A 12,899-nucleotide genomic window follows, 5' to 3' on the forward strand; every position below is an offset into this window, starting at 1 on the left:
TGTGTCTGCCCCCGTCAAAAAAAACCCAAACTGAAAAATGTTCCATTTAATTACCACAATTGAACGAACACAGAAGAAAACATGGCTGGAAGGTGAAGTGAAGACGAGGAGGAGGAGGAGGAGGAGAGGGGATCTCAGTTTTTATATAAAACACTTGGCAGAGGATCGGTCAGGTCTCATCTCTTTTTATTCATTAGTTAAGAAACTTATTTTTTTTTAAACAAAAAAATAAACAATGCTTGCAATTAAAAACCCATTTAAACACGCGCACACACACACACTTGCACACAAACATGAAACCCTGATAGATGGATGGATGGAGAAGGGAAGTGGAAACAAAAGAGGAGGAGGAAGGAGTGAAGAGGGAGAAGAGCTGATGAGTGAAGTGTGCGACCGTCCGGCTGGTTCCTTCTTTACCGCCTCAACGTTGACACTTCACTGACCAACACGAAAATAAGGGCCGTCTACGTCTTTATACACATCGTGTGTGTGTGTGTGTGTGTGTGTGTGTGTGTGTGTGTGTGTGTGTGTGTGTGTGTGTGTGTGTGTGTGTGTGTGTGTGAGAGAAGTGTTCGGGCGACAAGAGCCAGTTGGGGTAGGAGGGAGGGTCAAGGGTCAGCTAGGTTTTGGCAGTGTGTGTGTGTGTGTGTATTTGTGTGACATTTAGGTCCGTCGCTTCTTCTTGCTGGGTGAGGCTGACGGAAGGCGGGATGGCCGAGGCGGGATGAAGGCCGGGATAATGGAGGCGGGATGGCCAGGCGAGAGGACGGCCAGGAGGGCCGAGGCGGGAGGCTGGCCGAGCTGACGGCCGAGCTGACGAGGCGAGATCTTTCTCTTCCTGTTGGACGTGTCCCTCGTCCTGCGTAGGTGCTCTCTTTGTCAGCTGAGGGTGACAAGATGTATTTTAACAATACGTGTTGTTACGAAGCATGTTGATAATTAACTGGATGGAAGGATGTGAGGTCAGAGAAGAACCCGTTAGAGTTCAGGTCTGCGTCAGAGGGCGGATCCAGGAACTTGTTCTCACTTTCTTTCAACAGTTTCCTTAACTTCTCAGATTAATTCATGGATCTTGATGCGGTGTCAAATATGTAAATATATTGTATGTGGTTCGATTTTATCCCAATTCTCTCTCACAGGTTAAACTTGATGTTGTCAATTCTACTTTTCAGACCGAACAGACTGAGGAGGAATAAGCTGCAGGTACAAACCTTTCCTGGCCTCTTCCTCCAGCTCGTCCCAGTCTTTACCGCTCTCTTCCTCGCTGCCCAGTGATTCACTGTACTCCGCTAAACACAAGACATTAACAACTCGTATCAGAGACATTGGATCCAACTTGATTTACAGATTTCACGTTTAGAAAACGTTTACTAAACCGACCCGAGTCCTCCGTCTCCGAGCTGTAATCCTCATCACTGTCCTCCTCCTCTGCCTCTTCTTCATCTGCAGACGGGTTGAACGTTTCATCCTCCATCTCAGATTCTGAATCTTCCTCTCCACCACTTCCCTGAGACAAAGACGAGACACAGTGAAGTGGATATAATCAGACGGTGAAGAGTTAAGGAACATCAGCAGAAAAACTGGGAAGAGATTTGTTTCCGCCACAGATGAAACCTGAATTTTTTCCTCCACTGAGCTGAACTTACTTCGCCCTCTGGGTCTAAGAATGACCAGCCCCCCTGCTCGAAGAAACCCTCGGGGTCGTCCACGATGGTCTTCATGATCTTGGTCCAGTTCAGCGACTGGACTCCCTCCGTGTACTTGATGTCACACGAGCTGAGTAAGAGACAGAAAACATTAACCGACATAAACCAGAGCGGCAGGTGTCACTCAGACCTTCAAAGATAAGAGCATTGTCGTGTCAGGTGTCGTACTTGAGCCACTCCTTGATGGGGTCCAGGGAGTTGACGGGCACGGCGTTGATCATGGTGACCTTCTTGTTGTAGTCCTTGTAGACGATGACCACGTGAAGTTCTTCAGGTGGAGACTGCACACGCTCAAGTGGACCAGCTCCACTTAGGTCAGAGATCACGGCAAGCAGCCGGCAAGCGGAAAAAGTTAAAAACATCAAACTGACGCAATTCCTTACGACAAATTGTAAAAACCAAAATTTTTGTGCAGCTTTAATTAAGATTAAAATTTTTCCTAAACTTTTTCTCAACTTTCAGACAGAATATTGTTCTTGAGAGGGTTCTCACTCACCCATTCAGTAACATTGACAAGGGGAGCTGGAGGTGGGCTGTAGCCAGGCAGGTGCTCCTGTAGGGGCGCCCTGGAACCTAAAACAAGAGGCACGGCGGAAAAACAATGAGTCCACCCGCTTATGGCGCTTCCACGTTCTCCATGCTGTTGTACGGACTGTTGCAGCGTCCACTCCACCCCAGGTCTCTGAACGGCACCTCGAACTCCAGCTGCTCTTTCGTCAGCGTCTCACCTTCTCGTGGGGATTCTTGGCGACGACTTGAGCTTGTGCCTCATCACAAGCATCCCTCTGCTCGGCGTACAGGTCGGTCTGTTTTCAGTTGTTGAAGAAGGGGTCCCAATGGCGTAAGCTATGTGTCTTCTGTTTGTCTAAATGTATTGTGTTGTGTTTCATTACATTTATCTTAGTAAGTTGGAACATATTGTATCTTTCATTAAAATTGTTTAAAATAGGTATTGGTTAAACTGTATGTTAATTATGAAAGCAGCAGTTAATGTTGCTGCTCAATATTTCAAACTGAGAGAAGTGTTGTATTGTTGTAAGGACAGGGTGGCTTGCACGAAAAAGAGTTCTATGCTGGACTCACTCAGGCAGGTATTGTCTAAAATTCATGTGATGATAATCTTATGTTGAAAACACTCAATTATTGTAAATACTAAACACAACCACAAAATCAGTTTTACAACCCCAATATGTATATATGCAAGTAGGCTGTATTTGAGAGAAATGTCTTTAATTTCTTTATCACATAAGATTGAGACATATTTTCTCAAGAATATCCCACATTACAACAAATGTGATTAATGTCAATCACATTTGACCCATGCACCTTCAAAAAAAACTGATAATTCAGAGTAATGAGTGAAAAAAAAAAAAGAAACCTTACACTTAGTTTTCATGAATCCAAAAATGTTTCACACCCAAAGCAAATTACTTTTAACGTCACGAGAATCATGGCTTTCAAGATACCGATGGTGATCTGTTGGTCATTCCATCACTTTGGTCCCAACTGAATCATCTGCTGTCGGCTCAAGCCAGTGTTTGTGCTGGGTCTTGATCCCAAAGTGTTCCTGGTCAGTCATTGTTCACACGAGGGACGCTCACTTTGAAGAGGACAGGACCCTGAATGTTGAAGCCAAGATAGATGAGCCTGGTGCTCAACGTTGGATCTTCAGGTTCAACCTCTTTTGAAACCTTTACTTTCCACCCTCCGGCACAAACAACCACTTTATTGTCCTCAACCCTGACCGGGAGAAGGATGTTTGGATTTCGGCGGTTACACACGTTACCGTTCGACCACATGTTTTCAATCCGACGTGTTTTCTCCAAACTAGTTGGATCGTGTTCACCCGCCAGCTCAGCGTCCACCGTTTGTTCCACAATTGCATCCAGCTGTGATTTGTGAATCCATTTGCTCAGTCCAGAGCCCTTTCCCAGAAAAAACAGAGGCAAAAGGTAACGGGATCGAAGGTACTTGGCATAACTGGACCTTTCATAGGCTTCTTCCATAAAGGTGACATACTGTTGTAGGTCTGAGTCAGAACCATGGTCAAGAGGCAGCTGTCCAGGCTGCCCATCTGTGGGCGGCTGTTCCGCTTCTTCATCATCCTCGTCTTGCACCACCGGAGGCTGCTCCTCAGGGAACAACAACAGCAGCACCAAGAGGTAGAACTCTGGACTTCTATGCCTCCTTTCTGTGTCCAAGAATCTCCGAATGATTGTTTGGAGTTCTTCCACCGAGGTGAGCTGAGGAGAATCCGGCATCCTGTTGCTCAAGATGATGTTGGAGAGGATGTACCTCTCTGCTACTTTGACATCATCAACATTTTCCTCATAGTCGTTTTTCAACTCACGTTGGATTTCCTCTAAATCAAACCCTGATTTCTCCTCCTCCTGAAATCCTGCCCTTTTCCCCCTTGACCTGAAAAGGCCATGATTCAAACAGTCAAGAAGACCTGGGAAGCTGGTGGATTCAGATGCTGTTCTTGTTGTGTAATGTTTGTAACAGATCGCCACAACCTCCCAGAAGAAAGGTGGCTCGAAAGTTGTCTTGTCAGGCTTCGAGTAGGTCAGGTACCACTCAAAGAATTCAAACTTGTCTTCAACTTCCATTATCTTGTTTTGGATTAAAGAAGTCTTGATCTTGTGTTGCTGATCACTGAGTTTTTCAAAGGCGATCTTTGCCACTTGAAGGAAGCCGAAAAGGCCCCGATTGTTGAAAGTAGCTGCAATGCTTGCAGTACCTTCTGTGTCCATCTGTGGGGGCTCTTCCTTGTCTGCTTTCCTCTCCACATCTTTAAATGCTCTGAAGGCCTCGTCTGCCATGCTCATGATTTCTCCTGGTCCCTTACCCATCCTCAACAAACGGCGTTTATAAACCTGCCCAAGAGTGTCAGCTATGTAAGAGATTTCTGGAGCTCGTTTAATGGCTTTCTTTGCCCATTCTTCAGCTTTTTATAGTCAGATGTTTTTATCAATGCAATACAGACGAGAAACAACTTGGGGGAAAGCGGCGTTCTCTTTGAATATTGTTGACGCTCTCTTCAAGACAAAAAGAGCTTCGTTAAACCTCTCATGCTTCCGTATATCTTCAACCAACCTTGAGAAATTCTCTTTGCCTTTCTGTCCCATTTCTCTCTTTGTCAGCAGATCTTTGATGAACTGGAGAACATGTGGCTCCTGCAGCACAATGTTTTACATGTAGGCTTTGATTTGAATATGGCCAAAAATAGGATAATTTCCTTGTATGAAAGAAGTCACTTGTACTCCAATAAATACCAGTACTACACAGTATGAAGCCGTGCATCTTTCCGCTCCTGCAAATATTTCACAATAAAAAAACCTTTTTAAAGAAGGGAATGGATATCATTAACAAACTCTGGAGTGCTTTTATTTTGAAAAGGCTTACAGAAAGTGTTGCAACCATTTGTTTGTGACATAAATTCATCAGATAAACATTAAAACTCAGGTGAAAGATCATCTTCTCTGTTTATTCTGCTGTGAACCAAAATGTTTATCTGTCTATGACACAAATGTATTTACAACACTTTCCGAACCCGTTTCAAAGTAAAAGCACTCCAGCGTTTCACTTTCTGAATCCACTGATTTGTTCCAACGGGACTTTGATTGTTATCCACAGACCGGAAGATGCTCGTCTTCAGACCGGAGAGTCCTGACATCTAGTCTCCTACATAATCCGACTTGTATTGAAGGCAATGCAGGAGATAAACCTGCAGCTCAGACGCCAGTAGCGGACACACAGCGCGTGTGAACAACAGACAACCGACACACAGACAACCGACACACAGACAACCGACACACAGACAACCGACACACAGCTGATCTGCGGCGCGACGACAGCCAGTGAGTCCAGAGAGTTCGGGGATCGACAGTGAAGACTGGCAGATCGACGGGTTGGCGACCACTGCTCCACATTGTGCCGCTTTGCCGTCGCAAGTTGCCCCGCAAATGAGACACACACATTTTTCTTTCACTGTCGTAAAAAATAACTCTTCCTCCCAATCATTATGAAAATAGTATGTTTTCTTTCGCTTTTCTGCCATGTTTTCTTTAGTTTGGGGGTAAAAAACACATCTAGCTCGCCATCGTTGCTGCTCCCGCTAGCTTGTCTCAGCATAGAGTGAGATGGCGGTTTGACTTTTTTTTTTATTTCAAATTTCAGTTTTTCTTTTTTTTCTTCATTTTTCCTTTTTTTTTTCTTTTTCTTTTTTTAATTTAGAGCATGCCTTGCGGGCGACTCGCGGGGTCCCTGCGGGCGACCAGGTGCCCACGGGCACCGTGTTGGCTACCTCTGCTGTAAACGGTCGAACACAGCATCATTCTGAAACTGTTCAGTTTATTGTGAAATGATCTAAACCCAAAACAGCATTTCTTTTTACTAAATAAATACGCATTATATAGCAAACATTGAAAGTTGCGTGTAACCTATGAAGTCGTCGTCTATCATCCAAAGGACATAATGTAGATATGAACATATCATCTAAAGCAGATTAGAATATTTTAAAGTTTCAAGAAGATACATTCATCATCAGTGACACAACAGGACACGGTGCATGTGTACATCGAATATAAGGAGCTGTTTAAAACTGTTTACAGTATTTTTGTGGTATAAGAAACTTTGTAAATGTTAAATGATTATGAAACGTCTTGACCTTCTAGGTAAAGAACCTTGAGATAATGTATATTATGATTTGGACGCTATACAAATAAAATTGAATTGAGTAGTGTCAATTTCTGTTTCTCAAATGTGGCTGCATAGAAATCATATACACTGAGTTTATAAATCTTTAACCTCTTTTAGGATTGAATCTTAGGCAAACTTCTAGGCATTTCAAATCTTACTTCAGAAGGTACCGTTGTATGTACAGATTTTTAAGTTGAAAGTTTGACTCTGGTTATTAGTCAATTCTCCGGATTTTTCCCGGGTGTCATGTGTGAAAACGGTTTTCCTGACGCCTTGTCAAGAGGAGAGGAAACAGATAAACATGCCGCGGCACTGAAAGAGGAACCAGACCATTGAAAACTACAATTCCATTTCATTTTATTACAAAAACAAAAACAGGTTTTTCAGAATTAACAGTACATCTACTCAGAATGAACAAAAAGAAAAAGGGACAGAGGAGAAGAGCGAAGGAGACAGTTTGTGTTTCCGTCTGCAAACGTTTACAAACCCGTTCAAATAAGAATTATCAGAAAATGTGTTCTGCCCCCGTCCAAAAAACTTCTTGCTGGGTGAGGCTGGCGGGGCGGGATGATGGGAGGACGGGCGGGAGGACGGCCGAGCTGACGGCCGATCTTTCTCTTCCTGTTGGACGTGTCCTCGTCCTCGTAGGTGCTCTCTTTGTCAGCTGAGGGTGACAAGATGTATTTTAACAATAAGTGTTGTTACGAAGCATGTTCATAATTAACTGGATGGAAGGATGTGAGGTCAGAGAAGAACCCGTTAGAGCATTGTCGTGTCAGGTGTCGTACTTGAGCCACTCCTTGATGGGGTCCAGGGAGTTGACGGGCACGGCGTTGATCATGGTGACCTTCTTGTTGTAGTCCTTGTAGACGATGACCACGTCGAAGTTCTTCAGGTGGAACTGCACACGCTCAAAGTGGACCAGCTCCACTTCGTCCAGGGTCACAGCAAACGGCGGCTTAACGGGGACGGAAAAAGTAAAAAACATCAAAGACGCAATTCAACAACGACAAATTATGAAACCAACATTTTTTGTGCAGCTTTAATTAAGATTCAAATTTTTCTAAACTTTTTTCTCAACTTTCAGAACAGAATATTGTTCTTGAAGGTTCTCACTCACCCATTCAGTAACATTGACAAGGGAGCTGGAAGTGGGCTGTAGCAGGCAGGTGCTCCTGTAGGGGGCGCCCTGGAACCTGGAAACAAAGAGGCACAGCGGAAAAACAATGAGTCCACCCGCTTATGGCGCTTCACGTTTTCTCCATGCTGTTGTACGGACTGTTACAGCGTCCACTCACCCCAGGTCTCTGAACGGCACCTCGAACTCCAGCTGCTCTTTCGTCAGCGTCTCCACCTTCTCGATGAAGTTCTTGAAGGCCGACTTGAGCTTGTGCCTCATCTCGCGCTCCATCTGCTCGGCGTACAGGTCGTCTGTTTTCAGTTGCTGAAGAAGGGGTCCCAATGGCGTAAGCTATGTGTCTTCTGTTTGTCTAAATGTATTGTGTTGTGTTTCATTACATTTATCTTTGTAAGTTGGAACATATTGTATCTTTCATTAAAATTGTTTAAAATAGGTATTGGTTAAACTGTATGTTAATTATGAAAGCAGCAGTTAATGTTGCTGCTCAATATTTCAAACTGAGAGAAGTGTTGTATTGTTGTAAGGACAGGGTGGCTTGCACGAAAACAAGTTCTATGCTGGACTCACTCAGGCAGGTATTGTCTAAAATTCATGTGATGATAATCTTATGTTGAAAACACTAAATTATTGTAAATACTAAACACAACCACAAAATCAGTTTTACAACCCCAATATGTATATATGCAAGTAGGCTGTATTTGAGAGAAATGTCTTTAATTTCTTTATCACATAAGATTGAGACATATTTTCTTAAGAATATCCACACATTACAACAAATGTGATTAATGTCAATCACATTTGACCCACACCTTCAAAAAAACTGATAATTCAGAGTAATGAGTGAAAAAAAAAAACCTTACACTTAGTTTTCATGAATCCAAAAATGTTTCACACCCAAAGCAAATTACTTTTAACGTCACGAGAATCATGGCTTTCAAGATACCGATGGTGATCTGTTGGTCATTCCATCACTTTGGTCCCAACTGAATCATCTGCTGTCGGCTCAAGCCAGTGTTTGTGCTGGGTCTTGATCCCAAAGTGTTCCTGGTCAGTCATTGTTCACACGAGGGACGCTCACTTCGAAGAGGACAGGACCCTGAATGTTGAAGCCAAGATAGATGAGCCTGGTGCTCAACGTTGGATCTTCAGGTTCAACCTCTTTTGAAACCTTTACTTTCCACCCTCCGGCACAAACAACCACTTTATTGTCCTCAACCCTGAGAAGGATGTTTTGGATTTCCGGCAATTGCCACACGTTACCGTTCGACCACATGTTTTCAATCCGACGTGTTTTCCTCGAATTAGTTCGAAATTTTTCACCCGCCAGCTCAGCGTCCACCGTTTGTTCCACAATTGCATCCAGCTGTGATTTGTGAATCCATTTGCTCAGTCCAGAGCCCTTTCCCAGAAAAAACAGAGGCAAAAGGTAACGGGATCGAAGGTACTTGGCATAACTGGACCTTTCATAGGCTTCTTCCATAAAGGTGACATACTGTTGTAGGTCTGAGTCAGAACCATGGTCAAGAGGCAGCTGTCCAGGCTGCCCATCTGTGGGCGGCTGTTCCGCTTCTTCATCATCCTCGTCTTGCACCACCGGAGGCTGCTCCTCAGGGAACAACAACAGCAGCACCAAGAGGTAGAACTCTACTTCTATGCCTCCTTTCTGTGTCCAAGAATCTCCGAATGATTGTTTGGAGTTCTTCCACCGAGGTGAGCTGAGGAGAATCCGGCATCCTGTTGCTCAAGATGATGTTGGAGAGGATGTACCTCTCTGCTACTTTGACATCATCAACATTTTCCTCATAGTCGTTTTTCAACTCACGTTGGATTTCCTCTAAATCAAACCCTGATTTCTCCTCCTCCTGAAATCCTGCCCTTTTCCCCCTTGACCTGAAAAGGCCATGATTCAAACAGTCAAGAAGACCTGGGAAGCTGGTGGATTCAGCTGCTGTTCTTGTTGTGTAATGTTTGTAACAGATCGCCACAACCTTCCAGAAGAAAGGTGGCTCGAAAGTTGTCTTGTCAGGCTTGAGTAGGTCAGGTACCACTCAAAGAATTCAAACTTGTCTTCAACTTCCATTATCTTGTTTTGGATTAAAGAAGTCTTGGTCTTGTGTTGCTGATCTCTGAGTTTTTCAAAGGCGATCTTTGCCACTTGAAGGAAGCCGAAAAGGCCCGATTGTTGAAAGTAGCTGCAATGCTTGCAGTACCTTCTGTGTCCATCTCTAGGGGCTCTTCATTGTCTGCTTTCCTCTCCACATCTTTAAATGCTCTGAAGGCCTCGTCTGCCATGCTCATGATTTCTCCTGTTCCCTTACCCATCTTCAACAAACGGCGTTTATAAACCTGCCCAAGAGTGTCAGCTATGTAAGAGATGTCTGGAGCTCGATTAATGGCTTCCATTGCCCATTCTTCAGCTTTTACATAGTCAGATGTTTTTTTATCAATGTAATACAGACGAGAAACAACTTGGGGGAAAGCAGCGTTCTCTTTGAATATTGTTGACGCTCTCTTCAAGACACAAAGAGCTTCGTTAAAACTCTCATGCTTCCGTATATCTTCAACCAACCTTGAAAACTTCTCTTTGCCTTTCCGTCCCATTTTTCTCTTTGTCAGCAGATCTTTGATGAACTGGAGAACATGTGGCTCCTGCAGCGCAATGTTTTACATGTAGGCTTTGATTTGAATATGGCCAAAAATAGGATAATTTCCTTGTATGAAAGAAGTCACTTGTACTCCAATAAATACCAGTACTACACAGTATGAAGCCGTGCATCTTTCCGCTCCTGCAAATATTTCACAATAAAAACCTTTTAAAAGAGGGAATGGATATCATTAACAAACTCTGGAGTGCTTTTATTTTGAAAAGGCTTACAGAAAGTGTTGCAACCATTTGTTTGTGACATAAATTCATCAGATAAACATTAAAACTCAGGTGAAAGATCATTTTCTCTGTTTATTCTGCTGTGAACCAAAATGTTTATCTGTCTATGACACAAATGTATTTACAACACTTTCGAACCGTTTCAAAGTAAAGCACTCCAGCGTTTACTCTGAATCCACTGATTTGTTCCAACGGGACTTTGATTGTTATCCACAGACCGGAAGATGCTCGTCTTCAGACCGAGAGTCCTGACATCTAGTCTCCTACATAATCCGACTTGTATTGAAGGCAATGCAGGAGATAAACCTGCAGCTCAGACGCCAGTAGCGGACACACAGCGCGTGTGAACAACAGACAACCACACACAGACAACGACACACAGACAACCGACACACAGACAACCGACACACAGCTGATCTGCGGCGCGACGACAGCCAGTGAGTCCAGAGAGTTCGGGGATCGACAGTGAAGACTGGCAGATCGACGGGTTGGCGACCACTGCTCCACATTGTGCCGCTTTGCCGTCGCAAGTTGCCCCGCAAATGAGACACACACATTTTTCTTTCACTGTCGTAAAAAATAACTCTTCCTCCCAATCATTATGAAAATAGTATGTTTTCTTTCGCTTTTCTGCCATGTTTTCTTTAGTTTGGGGGTAAAAACCACATCTAGCTCGCCATCGTTGCTGCTCCCGCTAGCTTGTCTCAGCATAGAGTGAGATGGCGGTTTGACTTTTTTATTTCAAATTTCAGTTTTCTTTTTTCTTCATTTTCCTTTTTTTTCTTTTCTTTTTTAATTTAGAGCATGCCTTCAGGCGACTCGCGGAGTCCCGGGCGACCAGGTGCCCACGGGCACCGTGTTGGCTACCTCTGCTGTAAACGGTCGAACACAGCATCATTCTGAAACTGTTCAGTTTATTGTGAAATGATCTAAACCCAAAACAGCATTTCTTTTACTAAATAAATACGCATTATATAGCAAACATTGAAAGTTGCGTGTAACCTATGAAGTCGTCGTCTATCATCCAAAGGACATAATGTAGATATGAACATATCATCTAAAGCAGATTAGAATATTTTAAAGTTTCAAGAAGATACATTCATCATCAGTGACACAACAGGACACGGTGCATGTGTACATCGAATATAAGGAGGCTGTTTAAAACTGTTTACAGTATTTTTGTGGTATAAGAAACTTTGTAAATGTTAAATGATTATGAAACGTCTTGACCTTCTAGGTAAAGAACCTTGAGATAATGTATATTATGATTTGGACGCTATACAAATAAAATTGAATTGAGAAGTGTCAATTTCTGTTTCTCAAATGTGGCTGCATAGAAATCATATACACTGAGTTTATAAATCTTTAACCTCTTTTAGGATTGAATCTTAGGCAAACTTCTAGGCATTTCAAATCTTACTTCAGAAGGTACCGTTGTATGTACAGATTTTTAAGTTGAAAGTTTGACTCTGGTTATTAGTCAATTCTCCGGATTTTTCCCGGGTGTCATGTGTGAAAACGGTTTTCCTGACGCCTTGTCAAGAGGAGAGGAAACAGATAAACATGCCGCGGCACTGAAAGAGGAACCAGACCATTGAAAACTACAATTCCATTTCATTTTATTACAAAAACAAAAACAGGTTTTTCAGAATTAACAGTACATCTACTCAGAATGAACAAAAAGAAAAAGGGACAGAGGAGAAGAGCGAAGGAGACAGTTTGTGTTTCCGTCTGCAAACGTTTACAAACCCGTTCAAATAAGAATTATCAGAAAATGTGTGTCTGCCCCCCCCGTCAAAAAAAACTTCTTGCTGGGTGAGGCTGACGGGCGGGATGACGGGAGGACGGGCGGGAGGACGGCCGAGCTGACGGCCGGATCTTTCTCTTCCTGTTGGACGTGTCCTCGTCCTCGTAGGTGCTCTCTTTGTCAGCTGAGGGTGACAAGATGTATTTTAACAATAAGTGTTGTTACGAAGCATGTTGATAATTAACTGGATGGAAGGATGTGAGGTCAGAGAAGAACCCGTTAGAGCATTGTCGTGTCAGGTGTCGTACTTGAGCCACTCCTTGATGGGGTCCAGGGAGTTGACGGGCACGGCGTTGATCATGGTGACCTTCTTGTTGTAGTCCTTGTAGACGATGACCACGTCGAAGTTCTTCAGGTGGAACTGCACACGCTCAAAGTGGACCAGCTCCACTTCGTCCAGGGTCACGGCAAACGGCGGCTTAACGGAAAAAGTTAAAAACATCAAAGACGCAATTCAACCACGACAAATTATGAAACCAACATTTTTTGTGCAGCTTTAATTAAGATTCAAATTTTTCTAAACTTTTTTCTCAACTTTCAGAACAGAATATTGTTCTTGAAGGTTCTCACTCACCCATTCAGTAACATTGACAAGGGAGCTGGAAGTGGGCTGTAGCAGGCAGGTGCTCCTGTAGGGGGCGCCCTGGAACCTGGAAACAA

At 43.5% G+C, this 12,899-nt stretch overlaps 2 protein-coding genes across 3 annotated transcripts in view; both read right to left on the minus strand.

Moving 5' to 3' along the window:
• The window catches only part of LOC124851377 (FACT complex subunit SPT16-like), a 14,279-nt gene extending 6,282 nt beyond the window's left edge, over positions 1-7,997 (minus strand). The window contains exons 1-6 of the mRNA XM_047338979.1: positions 7,706-7,997; positions 7,528-7,603; positions 7,196-7,365; positions 1,647-1,776; positions 1,381-1,507; positions 1,212-1,289 (exon numbers count right to left, since the gene is read on the minus strand). Coding sequence (XP_047194935.1) covers positions 1,212-1,289; positions 1,381-1,507; positions 1,647-1,776; positions 7,196-7,365; positions 7,528-7,603; positions 7,706-7,818 — 694 coding nt within the window. The 5' untranslated portion in view covers positions 7,819-7,997. The remainder of the gene's footprint in view (positions 1-1,211; positions 1,290-1,380; positions 1,508-1,646; positions 1,777-7,195; positions 7,366-7,527; positions 7,604-7,705) is intronic.
• A 4,246-nt stretch (positions 7,998-12,243) lies between these two features.
• Positions 12,244-12,899, minus strand: part of supt16h (SPT16 homolog, facilitates chromatin remodeling subunit) — a 33,161-nt gene continuing 32,505 nt past the window's right edge. The window contains exons 21-23 of one of the 2 annotated variants that reach the window (XM_047338792.1): positions 12,814-12,889; positions 12,488-12,657; positions 12,244-12,363 (exon numbers count right to left, since the gene is read on the minus strand). In XM_047338792.1, coding sequence (XP_047194748.1) covers positions 12,360-12,363; positions 12,488-12,657; positions 12,814-12,889 — 250 coding nt within the window. In that variant the 3' untranslated portion in view covers positions 12,244-12,359. The remainder of the gene's footprint in view (positions 12,364-12,487; positions 12,658-12,813; positions 12,890-12,899) is intronic. The other variant, XM_047338793.1, reaches the window with a different exon arrangement.

The sequence above is a fragment of the Hippoglossus stenolepis genome, chromosome 23, assembly GCF_022539355.2.
Source record: "Hippoglossus stenolepis isolate QCI-W04-F060 chromosome 23, HSTE1.2, whole genome shotgun sequence".
Classification (NCBI taxonomy): domain Eukaryota; kingdom Metazoa; phylum Chordata; class Actinopteri; order Pleuronectiformes; family Pleuronectidae; genus Hippoglossus; species Hippoglossus stenolepis.